We start from the raw sequence: 16,629 nt of genomic DNA on the forward strand, positions 1-16,629 counted from the left end.
CAGACAACAAAAAAAATTCAGGAAATGTTTTTTGACAAACAGATTCCTTACTCGGCATATTAATATAGAGCTCTGAGTAATAATTCATTTAAACTACAATACAGAAATGTATTTGCTTCACCCCTCAGAAGCAGTGCAAAGGCTTACTCCCCCAATCAGGGGTAATGGAGGAGCTGAGGGAGAGAGAATTAAATTGCTGGGAAGGACCCTGGGTGTGAACTTGAAGAGTTGTTGGGTGTGGGTGGGAAAAAGTATGGAACAGGTTTTTTGGGGGAGCAGGGAGGGATTGTTAGGGAGCTTGCCCCATGCAGAACCTGGCTGATCCCTAGCCTCTCCCATTCAGTCAGGCACATATGCCCCTGTCCCCAAGTGTTTCTGCACCCCTATGTGTCCTTTCACCCCCTGTTCACATGTATCCCTCCACCCCCACTCAGACACACACTCCCCCCCTCCCCATGTGGCCCTTCATCCCCTTCCCTGACCCTATGTGGCTCTGTACCCCCTCCCCCATCCCCATATGTCTCTGTGCCCCCACCTAGTCACTCCCCTTGTCCCCATAAGTCCCTGTTCCCCCCGCCCTATCTCCATGTGCCTCTGTGCCCCCATCCCTATGTAGCTCTGCACCTCCTCCCCCATCACTAGGTGGCCCTGCACCTCCCTCCCCCATGTGGCCATGTGCCTCCACTCCCATTCAGCCCCTGCCCTAGTCTGTCCTCCCCCACTAGCTCTTATGAGCTTCTGCTTGACCCCCCCCCCCACCAGCATCTCACTCTGTCCATCTCCCTACAGCCCCTGTCTCCTGACCTAGCCTGACAGGTGCTGTGAAGAAGGCAGGCTCTCTCTCTTCCCTAGCTGACTGAGAGCTGCCGCTATGTTCTAGTGCCGCCACGTGCTCTGGAGGGGAAAAGGCGGAACTGCAGAAGTTATTTTCTGCTGGGAGCTGCTGCTGTTCTTGCGCCACAAGGCCCTTGGGTGGGCAAAAGGTGGAATTGCAGCAACATTTCAGCAGAAGCTTTTTCTTGCACAAAAAAATTAAAACTCTGCACAGCTCGTTAATTATGCACGCATGCCGTAGTGCAGAATCCCCCCAGGTGTAATGTACAATACAAAGGATGAAATTTGGACACCAGTGAAGGCAATGGCAAAACTTACACTAATTGAGATACTGCGGTGAACTTTTCTCTTTGCAAGACACTGGATAGCAGCCCAGAAAAAACACAGAGATTTCTCTCTTTTTGAGAAGTTATTCCACCGAACACCGCCAAGAAATTGTTTCTGGGTTTCCCTCCACAGAGAACCCTTTAAATTACAACAGCACTTTACCTCCAGATGCTAATGGAATAAATCCCATTCAGTTGGATTCCCATTTCCATGCATTCTGGGCAAGTTGTAGCTGTATAGGTTACATTTTTTGCCTTTTAATATTTATGATAATAAATGTGTTAATTTAAGATTTTAGAATGTTTTAAGTCGTGGGTATTTCAAAGAACAGCTGCTTTTATCCTTCAAAGCAGTGAAACCAAGATAAAATCATGTTGTGTTGAAGTACCCGAAAGCAATGCATGTATGCAGCCATGCAGACAAACTACTGAGGTTGCAGAAAGTAAAGCAGCTATACCACTGAGCCGGTGCCTACGGTCCTTATTTAGGCAAAACCACCATCAGTTTTGCTTGAGTAAAGACTGCAGGATCTAGACCACTATCAGTACTGTGTTGTGGTGCACCTAAACACCTCAATCACAGCTTGTTAGGCAAAAGATTTCAGTATACACTTCCTTCTGGGTTCCAAAATGTGACTATTAAAGTCGTGACTTAAAATAAGTGGACACTATCTGCCTGTGAGTGAGTATTCTGATTTATTCACTGTGTCTTCCTGTTAGATGACAAATTTGTTTGTTGTTTCTTGCGTATGCTAACCTGGGATCTGTAATTTATAGCTCTGGTTTCTTTTAAATACACTCATAGGAAAGCTCAGTAAAGAAATGTCCCAAAAAAGGATTATTTTTATGAACATCTTCAAGGGGAAAAACAGACTTATGTATGCAGTAGTGGCTGTGACCTCTGGGGATATCTTTCTTGTTGAGTGATTGCATAGCCTGAGTCTCTTATTGTTCCTGTTCTCAAACTGGAGCTGTCATTATAAGACGGAGCATATACACGGAAGAGCCTAAAGTAACAGAAGACAGACATGCATTAGGAAATCCCTTTGAAATATGTTCCCTGATTCTTCTTTATTACATTTAACTGGACTTTCAGCATGGCTAGAATTTTCTTAAGTCACTATTAATAGTGCTGCTGAAATTTTACAATCAAACCCTTAACTACATTTATTTAATATGTGCCCTGTAAACTGGGGTCATGATTTCGCCTCTTATGTAAAGTAGCATGGTAAAGCATTACTATATCAGGATATAAGAAAACCGAGCAAGAGTGATCTCTTACTTGTTCCCTTCATCCATATGCCTTGTTCATGCTTTAATTTATTTTGGAGGGAAACAAGGAGTAGTAAAGCAGAATTCATAAATCAGACTGTTGCAAAATGCTAGCTGAGTGAAATTCACATATACCTTTGTCAAAGTGTCACTCTATTTTGCAGTAGTCTCCAACTACAAGGTATGGGCCAGTCCTCCAGTTAGAATAATGGGCATAGCTTAATTGTAGTGAGTGAAGCTAAGTCTAATTATACCCTCAAAGGATCTGGCCCAATGTGACTACATTTTTCATCACAAAACTGAATCTCAAAGGTTTCTGCAAGAGAAAAATCCACTGTGCCTCAGGTCACCAACTAACAAAGACATGAGCAATACTGAGCATGAGATGAAACTTTACTCTATGTAATGAACAAAGAAATAAGTTCCAAATAATTATCAAAGGAATACCTTGAACGTAAATTGCTCATTGAAGACAGGGTTAAGGGTCTTTCTGTGGACTTTTGTTTCATATTTCTTCTTCTTATCAGGCAGCAGGAAAACTTTCACATAGGGATCAGATGTTCCACCCATATCTAAAGCAGGGAGCTCAGCTGCCTGAATAATCCCTACCAAAAGCTGAAAGGAGAGAGAGAGAGAGAACAGAATACTGAAGAGACAAGATTTCTGTAGTCAAAAATGGATATTTTTCGGTCATTACTACTTTTTTTTTTTCGCTTGTTGCTCAGCTTTAAAAGAAAAAAGCAAACAAAAACATCTACCATCCTTTCAAGAGCCTCTCCACAAAAGGCAAACGGAGCAAAGCTATAGACTGCATAAAACCAGTTATGGAAGGAGACTGTAAGCAGTGTGTTTTTAAGCAGAAAAGAGGCTCTTTAAAGAGCAGCTGATTACAGTTAAATATGAAATTCATTTTTTTAAAAAAGACTGCAATCAAATAGGTTTCCAATTGCTATAGTTGCTTGTGCACTCGTTTTCTGTGCAGGGCACTGTGATTAGAAAATACTTTGTTAAACAATCATGAATGTGCAATTTTGACTATGAAATTTGTATTCCAAAACCATCCCCAAACTACCTAATAAAAGAAACAAGAAAGTTAAATGCAAATCTTTGGTATGGGGTAGAATTTTCACAGAAAAAGTGGGTCTTGCAATCTTCACATTTATTTCTCTGTGCAAACATGGGTCTTAGGCACTAAACAGTAATATTTTTAAAGGCATATAAGTGACTGCAAGTCAATGAGGTATAGACTCTAAGTGTCTAAATCACTTCTGAAAATAGACTCAGGTGGTAAAGGCACTTTGGCTCAGATTTTTGAAGGTATTTAGGCACTTCTGTGTGCAACACTGCAACACCTAACTGATTTAGGAGCTTAAGTCTCATTTTAAAAGGGATTTAAGCACTTATGTGCCTAAATCCCTTTTCAAAATGTGAAAGGCTCCTAAATCAATTAGGTGTTGCTACACTGAGCACAGCAATGCCTATATACCTTTAAAAACCCAGGCCTAGGCACTTTCGATAATGTTACCCACAATATCTTTTTTTTTCAGTCACAGAAAGATGGATGTCCTGCTCTAGAGCTGACGATGACTATTATTTGTATTACAGTAGCCCCTAGAGAACCAGCTGAGATCAGGGCCCTACTCTGTTAAACGCTGTACATGCGGGTAGTAAAAGACACTCCCAGCACTGAAGCTCTTACAAGCTGAACAGACAACATATACAACGGGTTAGAGAAAGGCAGTATTTGCAAACTCATTTTACAGGCAGAGAACAAAGAGTTTTTATGGCCCAGATTTTTAAAGGCATTTAGCCATCTTTGTAGACTTCATTGTAATGCCTAACTGATTTAGGAGCATAAAGGGGTTTAGGCACACAGGAGCCTAAATCTCATCGACTCAGAGTGCCTAAATCGTTTTTTGAAAAAGAGATTTAGGCTCCTAAATTAGTTAAACGTTGCAACACTGTGTGCAGCAATACCTAAATACCTTAAAACTCTGGGCCTAGGTGACTTGTTCGAGGTCACAAAGGAAATGTGAGGCAAAGCTGGGACACCCAGGCAGATCCTTCTAAGTCACAATCCAGTGCCTTTACCACAAGACATTATTTGTTCTCATAGATCAGTTATGTAAAAATTAAAAATAGGAGCTCAAGCAATTGGAACAACTACATTCTCACCTGGGAAAGTAACTGTATTCTCCCAGATTCTTCAAAGTGGGATTTATTTTTGCCTATTTTAAATTCACAATGTGTCATATGTGCTTTCCTACCTTCTTAAGCTCCATGAAGCATTTTTCCTTTACCTCTACTCGGCACTTTCCCTTCTCTTTCTCATTGCTATTCTAGATGCATAATAGTTCATAAATACATGGACAGGCTCAGAATCCACCTCAAATCTTTCATATAAAAGAGTGAAAAATGAGCCTATGACAGTTAACAGAGCGGAAAAGGAATTCACTTCCATTTTAAAAGCTTGCGCTCTAAAACACAAACATCATGCCTGAAAGAGTATTTTGGTCAGCTTGTTCCCATTTTTAACCCCGCTGAATACACCAAATGGTAATTGGGTTTCCAGTTTCCAGCTCCATGCAACTTTGCTGCACCATCACACCACTAACATCCAAGGAAGTACCAGAGCTCAGAAGGGAAATTTAATCTTAGAGTTAGGGCAGCAGAATAAAATAGGAACACACAACAAATACAATTTCGCACCTTAATTAAACATGGCACACTATCAAAGATGTGGTGTGAGGAAAAGAAATAAATGGTTTTTAATCACATTGTTTTGTTTTTGGAAAATTTAGTTCTCAAACTCAATGTGGCATTTCCTTAATAAAATTCACAAAGAAAGTTTATTTTCATCTTCTATGGGATCTCAGATCTATTCATCACAAAAGATTTGCAGCTATTCTTTCTTTTTTCTCCCTTAGATCTTCTGCCCTTTGAAGATTCTAAAGTTTCCTATGGATTTCAAGTGATGAAGACAGGCCAGGTAAAGGAGTATAGGGCAGAGAATTCTTACTACAGGGTTTGCTTGGGGAGTTGAGGAAAAAGTTCCTTCATCCATAGGCTCTAGAAAGACTTCAGAATTCTTGTTGCTTCTTGCTTTGAAAAGCAGAAGCAGTGGCAGTTAGACGTTAGTTAAAATGATTTGGGGAATATAGTTGATAGTTCTGGGACATAGCCTTATGCAATGTCCTCCTGCAGATACAGGGAATTTCTTAATTTCTGCCTATACTCCCCCCTCCACTACTGAAACAAATATATTTTATGCCAAGAAGAGCATTAGATAAAGAATCTGAATGTATGTTAGTGGAAATAGATTGCAAACTACATATGGAAGTTAGTTTAGATGAAGAAATTTACAGGAATTTCAGTCAATATTCATTTCTTTCCCTAAATAGAGACTAATTTTTTGTTCTGACTAAAAGCCTTAAAGACAACAAACCTTTGATCTGATTTCTCAAATGAAAAGTTCACCCAAAGACAATAACTTGGAGAAGAAACATTCTTTGGAGTTTTCTGTCCCAAATAAATGAAATAGCCTTTTTCAAATTAGTGTGTGCTTGTGCATATGAGCATGAAAATTGTGGAGACTGAAGAGTGCAGATACCAAACAAGGAAGCTTTGCACTCCATGCCTGGCAGAGCAGAGGAATGTGGGCAAGCTCAGGGAGTGGTGAAAGACATGAGAAGCAGGTCCATAGAAAACAGATCCACGCCCCTGAAATTCCACATTTATGGTGGTCTGCACTGGGTCACGGCTGCTGTTCCCGTTCATAGTCTGGAGAAGCAGCCAAATCTCGATTGTATCAATTTCCAGCCTCCAAATTTCAGGTGGTGGTATTAGTGGAGATAGGAGATTTTTTTCTATCCAACTCCCCGCAGAGTTCTTAAGGGCAGAACCCTTTTATTTGAACTTCACTGACAGACTAAGGATTGATTAGCAGGCTGTACGTTTCTGCTAAACCCGACAGAACTAGATAAGAGAGCCTGGAATTCTAATTAATTCGAGAGACAGCATGGGCCAATGTATAGACCATTTCACTGGAGGTCAGGAGATTATCCTCCACTGTACCATTGACCTGCTGTGAGACTCTGGATGAGTCACTGAGCCTCTCTGTGCCTCCATTTTCCCTCCCACACTTTGTCTGTCTTGTCTGTTTAGATTATAAACTCCTTAGGGCAATGACTGTCTTACAATGCATTCATAGACTGCCTAGCACAATGGGGCCCAATCTTGATTGGAGTTTGTAGGCGATACTGTAATACAAATAGTTAACAAATGATAAATAATAAATAATAATAATAATTAGAAAAAACTTTGGCATAAAGTTTGATTAGAAATGCAGTGTACCCTTAACATGTATTAAACATAAATGGAGAAGGAATTGTTTCATAAAGCTTCACACTTGCTTTCTAATTTTCTTCAGTGCAAGCTAGAATGCTGAGTATCTACTCTGCATGTCTGTATTTTTGCAGTCTCCTTTCACCTGCACAGCAATGTATCACTGGCTGTTTGTTCCACACCTGATTGTTCTGGAAGTCATAATCCAAAGAATATTGGATTTTCCCTAGTTTTTCCTCTTCTTTGGGTTCTTCTTTATCTTCCCCATCAGTCAGCCCAGTCTCAGCATCATCATCCTTAAGGGCCTGCAAAGAAAAAACAAAACAATAATAAATATGACTAGCTTCTTCACACTAACCTAAAATAGATACTCTGTCCTCAAATCTATTGTAAAGCCATTAAAAGCAAGCATGATGTCACAAATCCATATATGCTGTTTACATATATTTACAGTATTCAAGTTGCACAAGAAAACTTTTTTTAAATCAGCAAGCAGCAGGGAAGCAATGGAAGTAGGAAGAAAGCTTCTTGGGACATGGCCAGCAAGAACTGTTACAAAGTCTGAAAACAGAAAGTCAATGTCAACTTGATATTTTTAAAAGTCTGCTCTGATCCAATTGCCTCTTAAAGAGGCCAAATGTGGACAAACATGCTATTCAGTAGGCAAAGTCACATTCATTCCCCTTAAAGAGATCTCAGCAATGTCAAATCTAGCTGTGCATGCTGTGAATTATTTGCAACAGAGCCACGTGTTTCTGTAGGATTACGGCTGGTAAAAAGAGTATTGAGGGTGAGGTTCTTCCTACATTTGACAGGTTGTTATTTAGGATGAATATGGAAGCAAAAGGTATCACCATGCTACTAGCAAATGCATGTTCATAGAAAAGGCCGCCACACTAGTCCCATTGTCCTTTTATTCATTCTTTATACAAAGCTAGGCTGAACCAAACTGATTTACAGGTGCACTGATTTTAATAAAGTTAGAGAGAAATATAATTTTGTCTATTACATAAAACAGCAATCTTCTTTTTAAGACTTAGCAACTATCTTAGATGCCACACAAGAGAAAAATACAATTTGAAAACATCCTTTTGTGCTGTACCAGAAAGCAGAAGTATTCTTGTTGCAAAGGAATACATACAATTATTAAAACATATTAAAAGTGCCCCATCTTGCAAACTTTTGCCTGAGGGAGAACTAAATGATGGGGCTCAGGGTAATGAGCCAAATATTAAAATGAAATTATTAAAATTTCCTCATAAGCATGAAAATAATATCAAGAGCACAAGGGCAAAGAATTAAACACTGAATACTTACCTGGAATTGATATGAGAAAATTGCATTCATCATAGATTTACACTCTTGCATGTACCTTTTAGGGAGTGCTTGAAAAGCTTCTGAAATTTCTATAATGCGCCAAAAGCCAGTGATTACGGAGAAGACAACATACACTGATCTTACTTCCATTGAAGCGAATGGGAGTTTAGTTTTTTTTACTTCGATGTGAAGAAGATTTAGCTCAGAAAGTCAAATAATAAGGACCTGTTCCAACTATCCTTGTTTTTGTTAGTTCTAACCTCTTTACTGCATATATAGGATATATGTCAGCACTTGAACTTTAGAAAGAGGGACTGGTGGGAAATAAAAATAGGGTTGTACCTTTCAACTCCTTTAAAATATTGGACTAAGATTTCTGGAGGGTAAAATGTTAAATGTTTTGCTAAAAATCAGAGACTGTTCTTTTTACCTAGGGATAGTTGGCATGTTTGCTCCAGTAGATTGTATGAATATATAGTTTCAGAGTAGCAGCCATGTTAGTCTGTATTTGCAAAAAGAAAAGGAGTACTTGTGGCACCTTAGAGACTAACAAATTTATTTGAGCATGAGCTTTCATGAGCTACAGCTCACTTCATCGGATGCATTCAACTGAATGAAGTGAGCTGTAGCTCACGAAAGCTTATGCTCAAATAAATTTGTTAGTCTCTAAGGTGCCACAAGTACTCCTTTTCTTTTTATGAATATATAGTGTTATATTTGCAAATTTTATCAGCATGAAAGTGGCATTCCAGCAGCGAGATCGTTCTTTCTGACCTTGGGCCAGAAATTCAGGAGACTTATAAAACTTTGAGAATAGGATCAAGTGCGTTGATTTTACCAAGGTCAGGAGAAGAGGAGGGACAGGATGTTACCATAGCAAGCTGCATACAATAATTTTTATCTTTAAGGAAGGAATTTGCTTTTAAATCAAAGGTTGGTACTTTAATAGAATCTGGGTCAAAAGAAGTTGGCACAGAAGTTTCTCATGTGATGCATCTACTCTGTTCCAAAGAGGAAGCAGCACTGGATTGCGTCAAAGTAGTTGAAGCACCACCTAGGGATTTTCATTTTATGTTGAGCTTCTTTGGAAAGGGAATATTTAAAGGAAATGTACTGTGACCCTCCTGGTCTTTTTCGTCTTTTTTTTTTTCAACTGATCGTAGTGTTTTAGTTTTTAGGTCCAATATATTGTGATCGAGCATGCCTGCAAACTATTTTAGATTGTTTTTAGAACTATTAAAAAGTTTATAATTATAATTTCTCTTCCTCTTCAAGCTTGTACAATTGATTTCATGGTGCTCCGGCAGCACGGGTTTACAGGGAGAGGGATGTAAAAAGTTTCTCTAATAATTTTTTAAAGGCCATTAAATATTTTAAAATTTGTTTTTCTGTAAAATATCCAGCATAAATAGAATACGTTGTGGTGTGGTTGTGGGGATGGGTTTTATTTGCACTAATTTGGGATGACTTCGTAATTCACTCATGAGATTTCACCATTTCTGAGTAATGTTCACAAAAAACAATAAAATCATGGTATCATATCATCATATGTATGTTTTTTACGTATTTGTGTGTGCACATATACGTAAACATGCAGAGCAGTGCAAAAAAATTCCTGTGTTAGTGCAACATAAAGGTGAAAGGTTTCACACTCATGTCACAAAAAGTTAGGAAATGCAAAAGTTAAGGTTGCAGCCACAACATAAGTCACCCCACTATATATCTTGTATGTTTTACAGTAAACTCTGATGATTACTGGATTACAAGGATTGTTGACAAATGTGTTATTTGATCCATATTTGAATGGCCATTGTAACTAGTTCTAGCCAGTGGTGCAGACATCAATTAACATATGCCACTCTGATTTCCGTTTCTGTGCCATGTTTTAGTTAACTCTTTTTAAAGCTCTTCTGCTGTTTAAGTGCCTTCCAGAAAACTACAATAGAGCAATTCAAGTCAGAAAGTGAGTGACAGTCACAGCGTGCTTGTTCTTTCCTCATTTCCATAGCACAGTGGATTTGTACACGTCTATTTCCTTGTGCATCGCTGTAAACAAAGATCCTTCCTCATTTTCAGTAGTCTCATCTCTTTTCAATTCCCTCAGTGCTAGAAAAACTTGGGAAGAGTCAGAATTCTATAGGGTTCAACAAAGAGTGTTTCTTGAATTTTTCCTCATGGAGGCCTTGCTCCCCAACAGGCCTTTTTCATGTGCAGACAGGAATCAATCTGCAGGGACAGCTCTTCTTCTGCTGGTTCTCCTGTCCTTCCTTCCCTCACAGCATAGCCCCCATCAGGGCCAAGCTCCCATTATGATTGGGTTACCCTGTAACTTCTCAGCATTAGCCACAAAGAGGACCCTAAAGGACTAATACAGTCCCAGGCTCTATTTACTACTCCCAGAATTTCACATGGAAACTCTGAAGGTCTACAAGGGACTGAGCACAGTGGGTCCTCTGATCCACCTCAACTTCCTGAATCTCTATCAACACGGAGCTGAGCCACGAGAGCCACAAAATGGGAAAATACTGCAGCAGGGGTGGTCATCCTCCCCCTTCTATATAGAAAGGTAGAGGAATCATGTATGAGGGATCTCCATGCAAAGATCCATGAAGACGTCTCCAGCCCCTTATGCATCTGGTCTCTGTTATCTTACAGCATTGCATTTGCTACCTCCTCAGTAATTTCACTATGACCTAGCTAGGGCTCCAAATAGGCGAAACTGTTTCAGTGCTTTTGTAGAGGGATATTTTCATCAATAGTGTCCTCAGGATTGTTTCCACCCACTAAGTGGACCATGAATTCATGCTTCAAGAAACGGATAACAATAGCAACCATGAAAACAACCTGGTAGTGAAAACAAAATAAAATCATGTAGAGTACAGTCTGTAAGTCTACCTGCCAAGCAACATTCATTGCAGTCTGAATTCCACCCAAGGCTATCCCATCAGCCAACCTTTTCGTTCATAGGGTGAAAAATGGGGTTATTTTTAATGCCTGCATGCTGCTCTGGCCTCAGGATTGTGCAAAGCTTGTTGAGTGTGCAGGCAGGAAAACAATATTCATATTATAAAGAGAAAATTCTGTGCTTTGTCCAACAATGCAGTTTGTCACAAGGGCAATCCCCTCCTTTTCCCAAATTTGATGGCCAAGCTCCATCCCTCTCTTTTATTTTAAGCCAAACTCAAGTGCAATCATTCAGGCTTGTTTTTTCTAACCTCCACAGGTGTATTGAATTTCCAAAGAAAACAATAAGAAACTGCTGAAATCCCCACAATGTGAGTACATATCTTATTAGTTCCACACACATTCAAGAACAGCATAGCTGTGACCCCCCGATCTTTTATTCCATAGGGACAGGAGGACCTTTAAAAGTTACTGGCTGATTTCCCATCATCCACCAAAAAAACAGCCTGGTCTCCTCGCTATTGTAACTACATCCACTTATCAGAGTCCCTCAGAAGGAGAGGCAAGTCTCATTCTTCCAGCATCTGCTTTCTCTCCATGAATTCATTAAAAACCCATTTTGTGTCACAGTTTCCAGTGGCTGAGCCAGGCTTTGGTTACTGTGAAATCTACTTTATCCATTACTGCTGCAAGACTGTTGTCCTGCATCAGCACTAGGCCATAGCGACGCATGTAATGAGCTGTGTCCAGCACGGGGTGTTTTGACATCACTTTCTCCCTTGTTATCCAGGTTTTAAATGGACAGCCAGTTACTCAAAATGTTTTGGTTTTGAGGAGTGTTGTGAGTTTAGACAAGGCTTTTGAAGTGTTTCATTAGCTCTCACTGGCTCGTTTGGGTATTGTTTGTGGCCATATTGCCACCTTTGGTGCAATCTGAACATGGACTCTACTAAGCGTGGGAGATATGGCACTGTTAGCTCCCCACAAGCAGCCCCTTTATCTGCAGCCAGTATCAGTGTGCTGAAATTGAACATGATAATCTAAATTAATCGTTATAACCACAATAGGTCACTATATCCAATTTGGACTGTATGCATTTTACAGTGCAATTAACATAAGCATAGCCAGCCTTATGAAATGTGAAGCCCCAGGTTGCTATAAAGGCTAAAATCAGGCAATGAGTTGTCTTCCCCTTTGGCATAATTGCTTGAGATAGCGACTGGACTATATTCGGAGCTGCAGAGTGGAACTACCAGAGAAAGCATTTGCTATGCTTGTGTTTAAAGCGGATCTCGATATTAATTTTTGGATTTCCTGATTTTTGAGATTTTAACTGTGTTGTCTTAATAATGCATCAATGAAGGCCTTTGCATTTATATTCCTCGGTTTTGTGCTTATTTTTAAAGAGAAAATGCCTTTGCTTAACAATATTAACCTTTGAATAGTCACACAATGCACAGTCAACCTGTGGAACTCTTTGCCAGAGGATGTTGTGAAGACCAAAACTATAACAGGGTTCAAAAAAGAACTAGATAAATTCATGGAGGATAGGTCCATCAATGGCTATTAGCCAGGATGGGCAGGGATGGTGTCCCTAGCCTCTGTTTGCCAGAAGCTGGGAATGAACGATAGGGGATGGATCACTTGATGATTACCTGTTCTGTTCATTCTCTCTGGGGCACCTGGCATTGGTCACTGTTGGAAAACAGGATGCAGGCTAGATGAACCTTTGGTCTGACCCAGTATGGCCATTCTTATGTTCTTAATAATAATAACAGCAGCATCTGTTATATTGTTCATAATTTTGTAGGTTCAATAACATTATTATGGACTGCAAATATCTTGCTGGGGGCAGCTCTCCCTAAACATGCTCAGAAGTCCTATCTCAACAGCTATTTTTTAAAATTCCCCGTGTCCAAACATACCAATAGGATGTTGGCAAATGTCAAACTTCAACCTTTTTTGGTGTGGCTTTGGTTAAAAAAAGTGTGCACAGAAATGTTTAGAATGGGAAAAGTATGCCTTTTCTACTGTACCATAACTCAAATATGGTCCAGAAAAAATCATTTTTGGGAAGAGACCAAACATGGAAAATTTCAGCCTAAAAAGGGAACATTTTGGAGAGTTACTGGTCAGATACATTTGCTTGAGTTTTCTCTCTATGGATTTGCTATAACACTCAGCATTGTAGTATCGGAGTGCTTTTCCTGTATAACAACTGAAAGCTTGACTGTGCCATTTAGGCACAGCCCATACAACTAAGAGGTGATGGGGAGCTGCATCTTTCAGGACCACTAGGAAGCATTCTGCTTCAGGGAACAGCTACCTGAACCTGTGTGTTCAGGAAGAACCTGGGGACTGCTACTATACCCCTCTAGGTGTGAAGCTTACTCCTCTCCCTCCTCTGCCTGGCCAACCCTACTGGCTAGTTTGTCGTGAGGGGGAAGGATAGAGACATGGTCTGATTTTCTCCCTTCCCCTTTGGGGCACAGAGCACCCCGAGGGAGTAACGAGGCAGTAGGCCCTTTGTATCAAAGAGTGAAGAGGCTGCAATTCTGCCTGTCCTTTGCGAGGACTATGCAATGGGAAAGGCTCCTCGCACGCTCCCCAACCGCTATGGTGCACTCGTTAAGGGCCGAGTAGAATTTGGTCTTGAATAAGGAGCTCAGAGGTTGGTCTACTGAGTAAGTGAAAACAAGGTATTATAATTGAAACTAGTATGCAACTGCTTTACCTCAGAAAGTAACAGATCTAAGATAATTTTATATTAGAGTATAAATTATAACTTAAAATCATTCTAACTGTAAAAGAACTTCCTAAAAAATTAATAAATGAATTTTACTAGTAAAAATGTAAAGGACGTTGAATAAGGGCATTCTAGAAGTCTGCATTAGTTTGAATTAGCGTGGACCAGTAAGTTATAGAGAGGTCATGTGCTGGTCAGAAGACATTAAAGAGGGAAACAGTCTACACCACAGAATGGGAAATGGCCTACCTCATAGCAGTGAAGCAGATCATTACCAGATAAAGAAACTTTACTCAGAGGAGTCCAGTTTGGAAAAGGGATCACAGAAGAGAAGGCTAGTGTCAGCTGGAGAACCTTTGTTCCAGAAATCCGGTTGCCTGACAGTTGACTTTTTTGCTGGGCACTATCGGCCCTCAGGTGAAATCCTGGTTCTACTGAAGTCAATGGGAGTTTTGTGACTCCTCATTGGGACTGGGATTTGATGCTTGCTTTTTTTGTGGGTTAATGTACATTATTTTGCACTGTTTCGTAGATAGCTGAAGGCATCTAGCATTAAAAAGCTCATGCCTTCAGCATATTTTGTTTCCATGCCGACAAAGAGTTTTATAGCCCGTAAGAATATGGAGTTAGTTTAACTAATCAGTTACACACTGAAGGGTGGTGAAGTGACGTTACCATTGTATAATTTAATGAGTTTAATGGAGTAAATATCTCCTAGCTGTTAAACATTAATTAAACATGGTAGCGTTCTTTGACATGCTTCCAATTCCTTGTACAGTGCCAGTTAGACGGTCAAAACAGCAGGGTCTCAATGCATGAATGAGATGATGGTGGTCACAGTGGGGAGGGATTTATTAGAGGTTTATTAGGAATTGGGGAACATTTGGGAAAGGAGGAGCCTATACAGGAAGGATGGACTCCTCCTAAACCAATATGGAACCGGATTGCTGGCATATAAAATTAAAAAGGTCATAGAGGAATTTTTAAACTAAGGGCTGGGGGAAAGCCAACAATTGCAGTGTAGCACATGGTTCAGACAGATACATCCCATTGGAGCGGGGATACTTTATATTATAGTAAAGAGGAGAGGATAGAAGTAGATAAAATACAGGTAAGAACCAAAGAGAAGCAGTCAAATGAAAGAGAGCTCCTTTCAATTACATCACAGGAAGGCAGACAAGTAAATATTGACAAATTTTGTAAGTGCTTGTATATAAACACAAGAAGGCTAAATACTAAATTGTGTGGACTTGAGTGCCTGGTATTAAAAGAGGACACTGATATAAATAACAGGCATCAAAGAAACTTGCTGGAATGATGATAATTAATGGGACATTGTAATAACATGGTACAAAATATATAGGAATGACAGAGTAGGTGTGATTGTGGGGGTCAGCACATTATATGTGAAAGAAAACAGAGTCAAATATAGGAAAAATCTTAAGTGAATGAAACAGTACCATAGAATCTTTAGTAATTCCATGTCTGAATAATAAGAATACAGCAGTAGGAGTATATTACCAACCATCTGACCAGAATGGGGACAGTGATTGTGAAATGCGTAGGGAGATTAGAGAGGCTACAAAGACAGAAAATTTAATAATAATGGAGGATTTCAACTATCTTGATATTGACTGGGCACATGTCACCTCAGGATGGGATACAGAGATCAAATTTCTAAATACCATTAATGACTACTCCTTGGAGCTGCTTGTCCTGGAACTCACAAAGGGAAAGGCAATTCTTGATTTAGTCTTAAGTGGAGCACACCATCTGTTCCAAGGAGTGAATATAGCTGAACATCTTGGTAATACGGACCATTAAGTAATTACATTTAACATCCTTGTAAAGGGGAAAATGCAAAAGAAACCCACCACGGCAGCATTTAACTTCAAAAAGGGGAACTACACAAAAACAAGGAAGCTCAAACTAAATGTACACCCCAAATAAAAACAAAACAAAACAGTAAGAAGACCAAAAAGGTGCCACAGCATAGTAAAAGAGGTGGTTAGAGGCAAAAGGCAGCCTTTAAAAATTGGAAGTCAAATCCTACTGAGGAAAATAGAAAGGAACAAACTCGGGCAAGTAAACTGTAAAAATATAATTAGGCAGGCCAAGAAAGTATTTGAAGGGCAACTAGCAAAAGAAACAAAAATGAAAAAGCAGTTATATTTTAAGTACATCAGAAGCCTGCCAAGCAATCACTGGGGCCAATGGACAATCAAGCTGCTAAAGGAGCACTCGAGGAAGACAAGGCTATCACAGAGAATCTGTTAAATGAATTATTTGCATCAGTCTTTACTGCAGAGGATGTGAAGAATATTCCTACACCTCAGCCATTCATTTTAGGTGATAAAGCTGAGAAACTGTCCCAGACTGAGGTGTCAGTAGAAGAGGTTTTGGAACAAATTAATAAATTAAACAGTAATAAATCTCCAGGATTAGATGTATTCACCCAAGAGTTCTGAAGGAACTCAAATATAAAATTGCAGCACTACTAATTGTGGTATGTAACTTATTGCTTACATCAGTCTCTGTATCAAATGACTGGACTGTAGTTAATATAATGCCAACTTTTGAAAAAGGCTCCAGAGGTGATCCTGGTGATTACAGGCCAGTAATGCTAAACTCAGTACCAGGAAAATTGGCTGAAATTATAGCAAAGTATAGTATAGAATTATCAGGTGTATAGATGAATAAGATATATTGGGAAAGAGTCAATACAGCTTTTGTAAAGGGAAATCATCTCTCACCAATCTATCAGAATTCTTTGAGTGTGTCAACAGGCATGTGGACAAGGGTGATCCAGTTGATATAGTATTCTTGGACTTTCAGAAAGCCTTTGACAATGTCCCACACTAAAGATTCTTAAGTATAGTAAGCAGT

At 39.6% G+C, this 16,629-nt stretch overlaps 1 protein-coding gene across 7 annotated transcripts in view; it reads right to left on the reverse strand.

The window, feature by feature from the left end:
• Nucleotides 1–16,629, reverse strand: part of SYT1 (synaptotagmin 1) — a 519,707-nt gene that overhangs the window by 120,428 nt on the left and 382,650 nt on the right. For 6 of the 7 annotated variants that reach the window (XM_075124344.1, XM_075124343.1, XM_075124340.1 and 3 more), the window contains 2 exons: nt 6,959–7,081; nt 2,880–3,047 (listed from right to left, as the gene is read on the reverse strand). In XM_075124344.1, coding sequence (XP_074980445.1) covers nt 2,880–3,047; nt 6,959–7,081 — 291 coding nt within the window. The remainder of the gene's footprint in view (nt 1–2,879; nt 3,048–6,958; nt 7,082–16,629) is intronic. The other variant, XM_075124345.1, reaches the window with a different exon arrangement.

The sequence above is a fragment of the Caretta caretta genome, chromosome 1, assembly GCF_965140235.1.
Source record: "Caretta caretta isolate rCarCar2 chromosome 1, rCarCar1.hap1, whole genome shotgun sequence".
Classification (NCBI taxonomy): Eukaryota; Metazoa; Chordata; order Testudines; family Cheloniidae; genus Caretta; species Caretta caretta.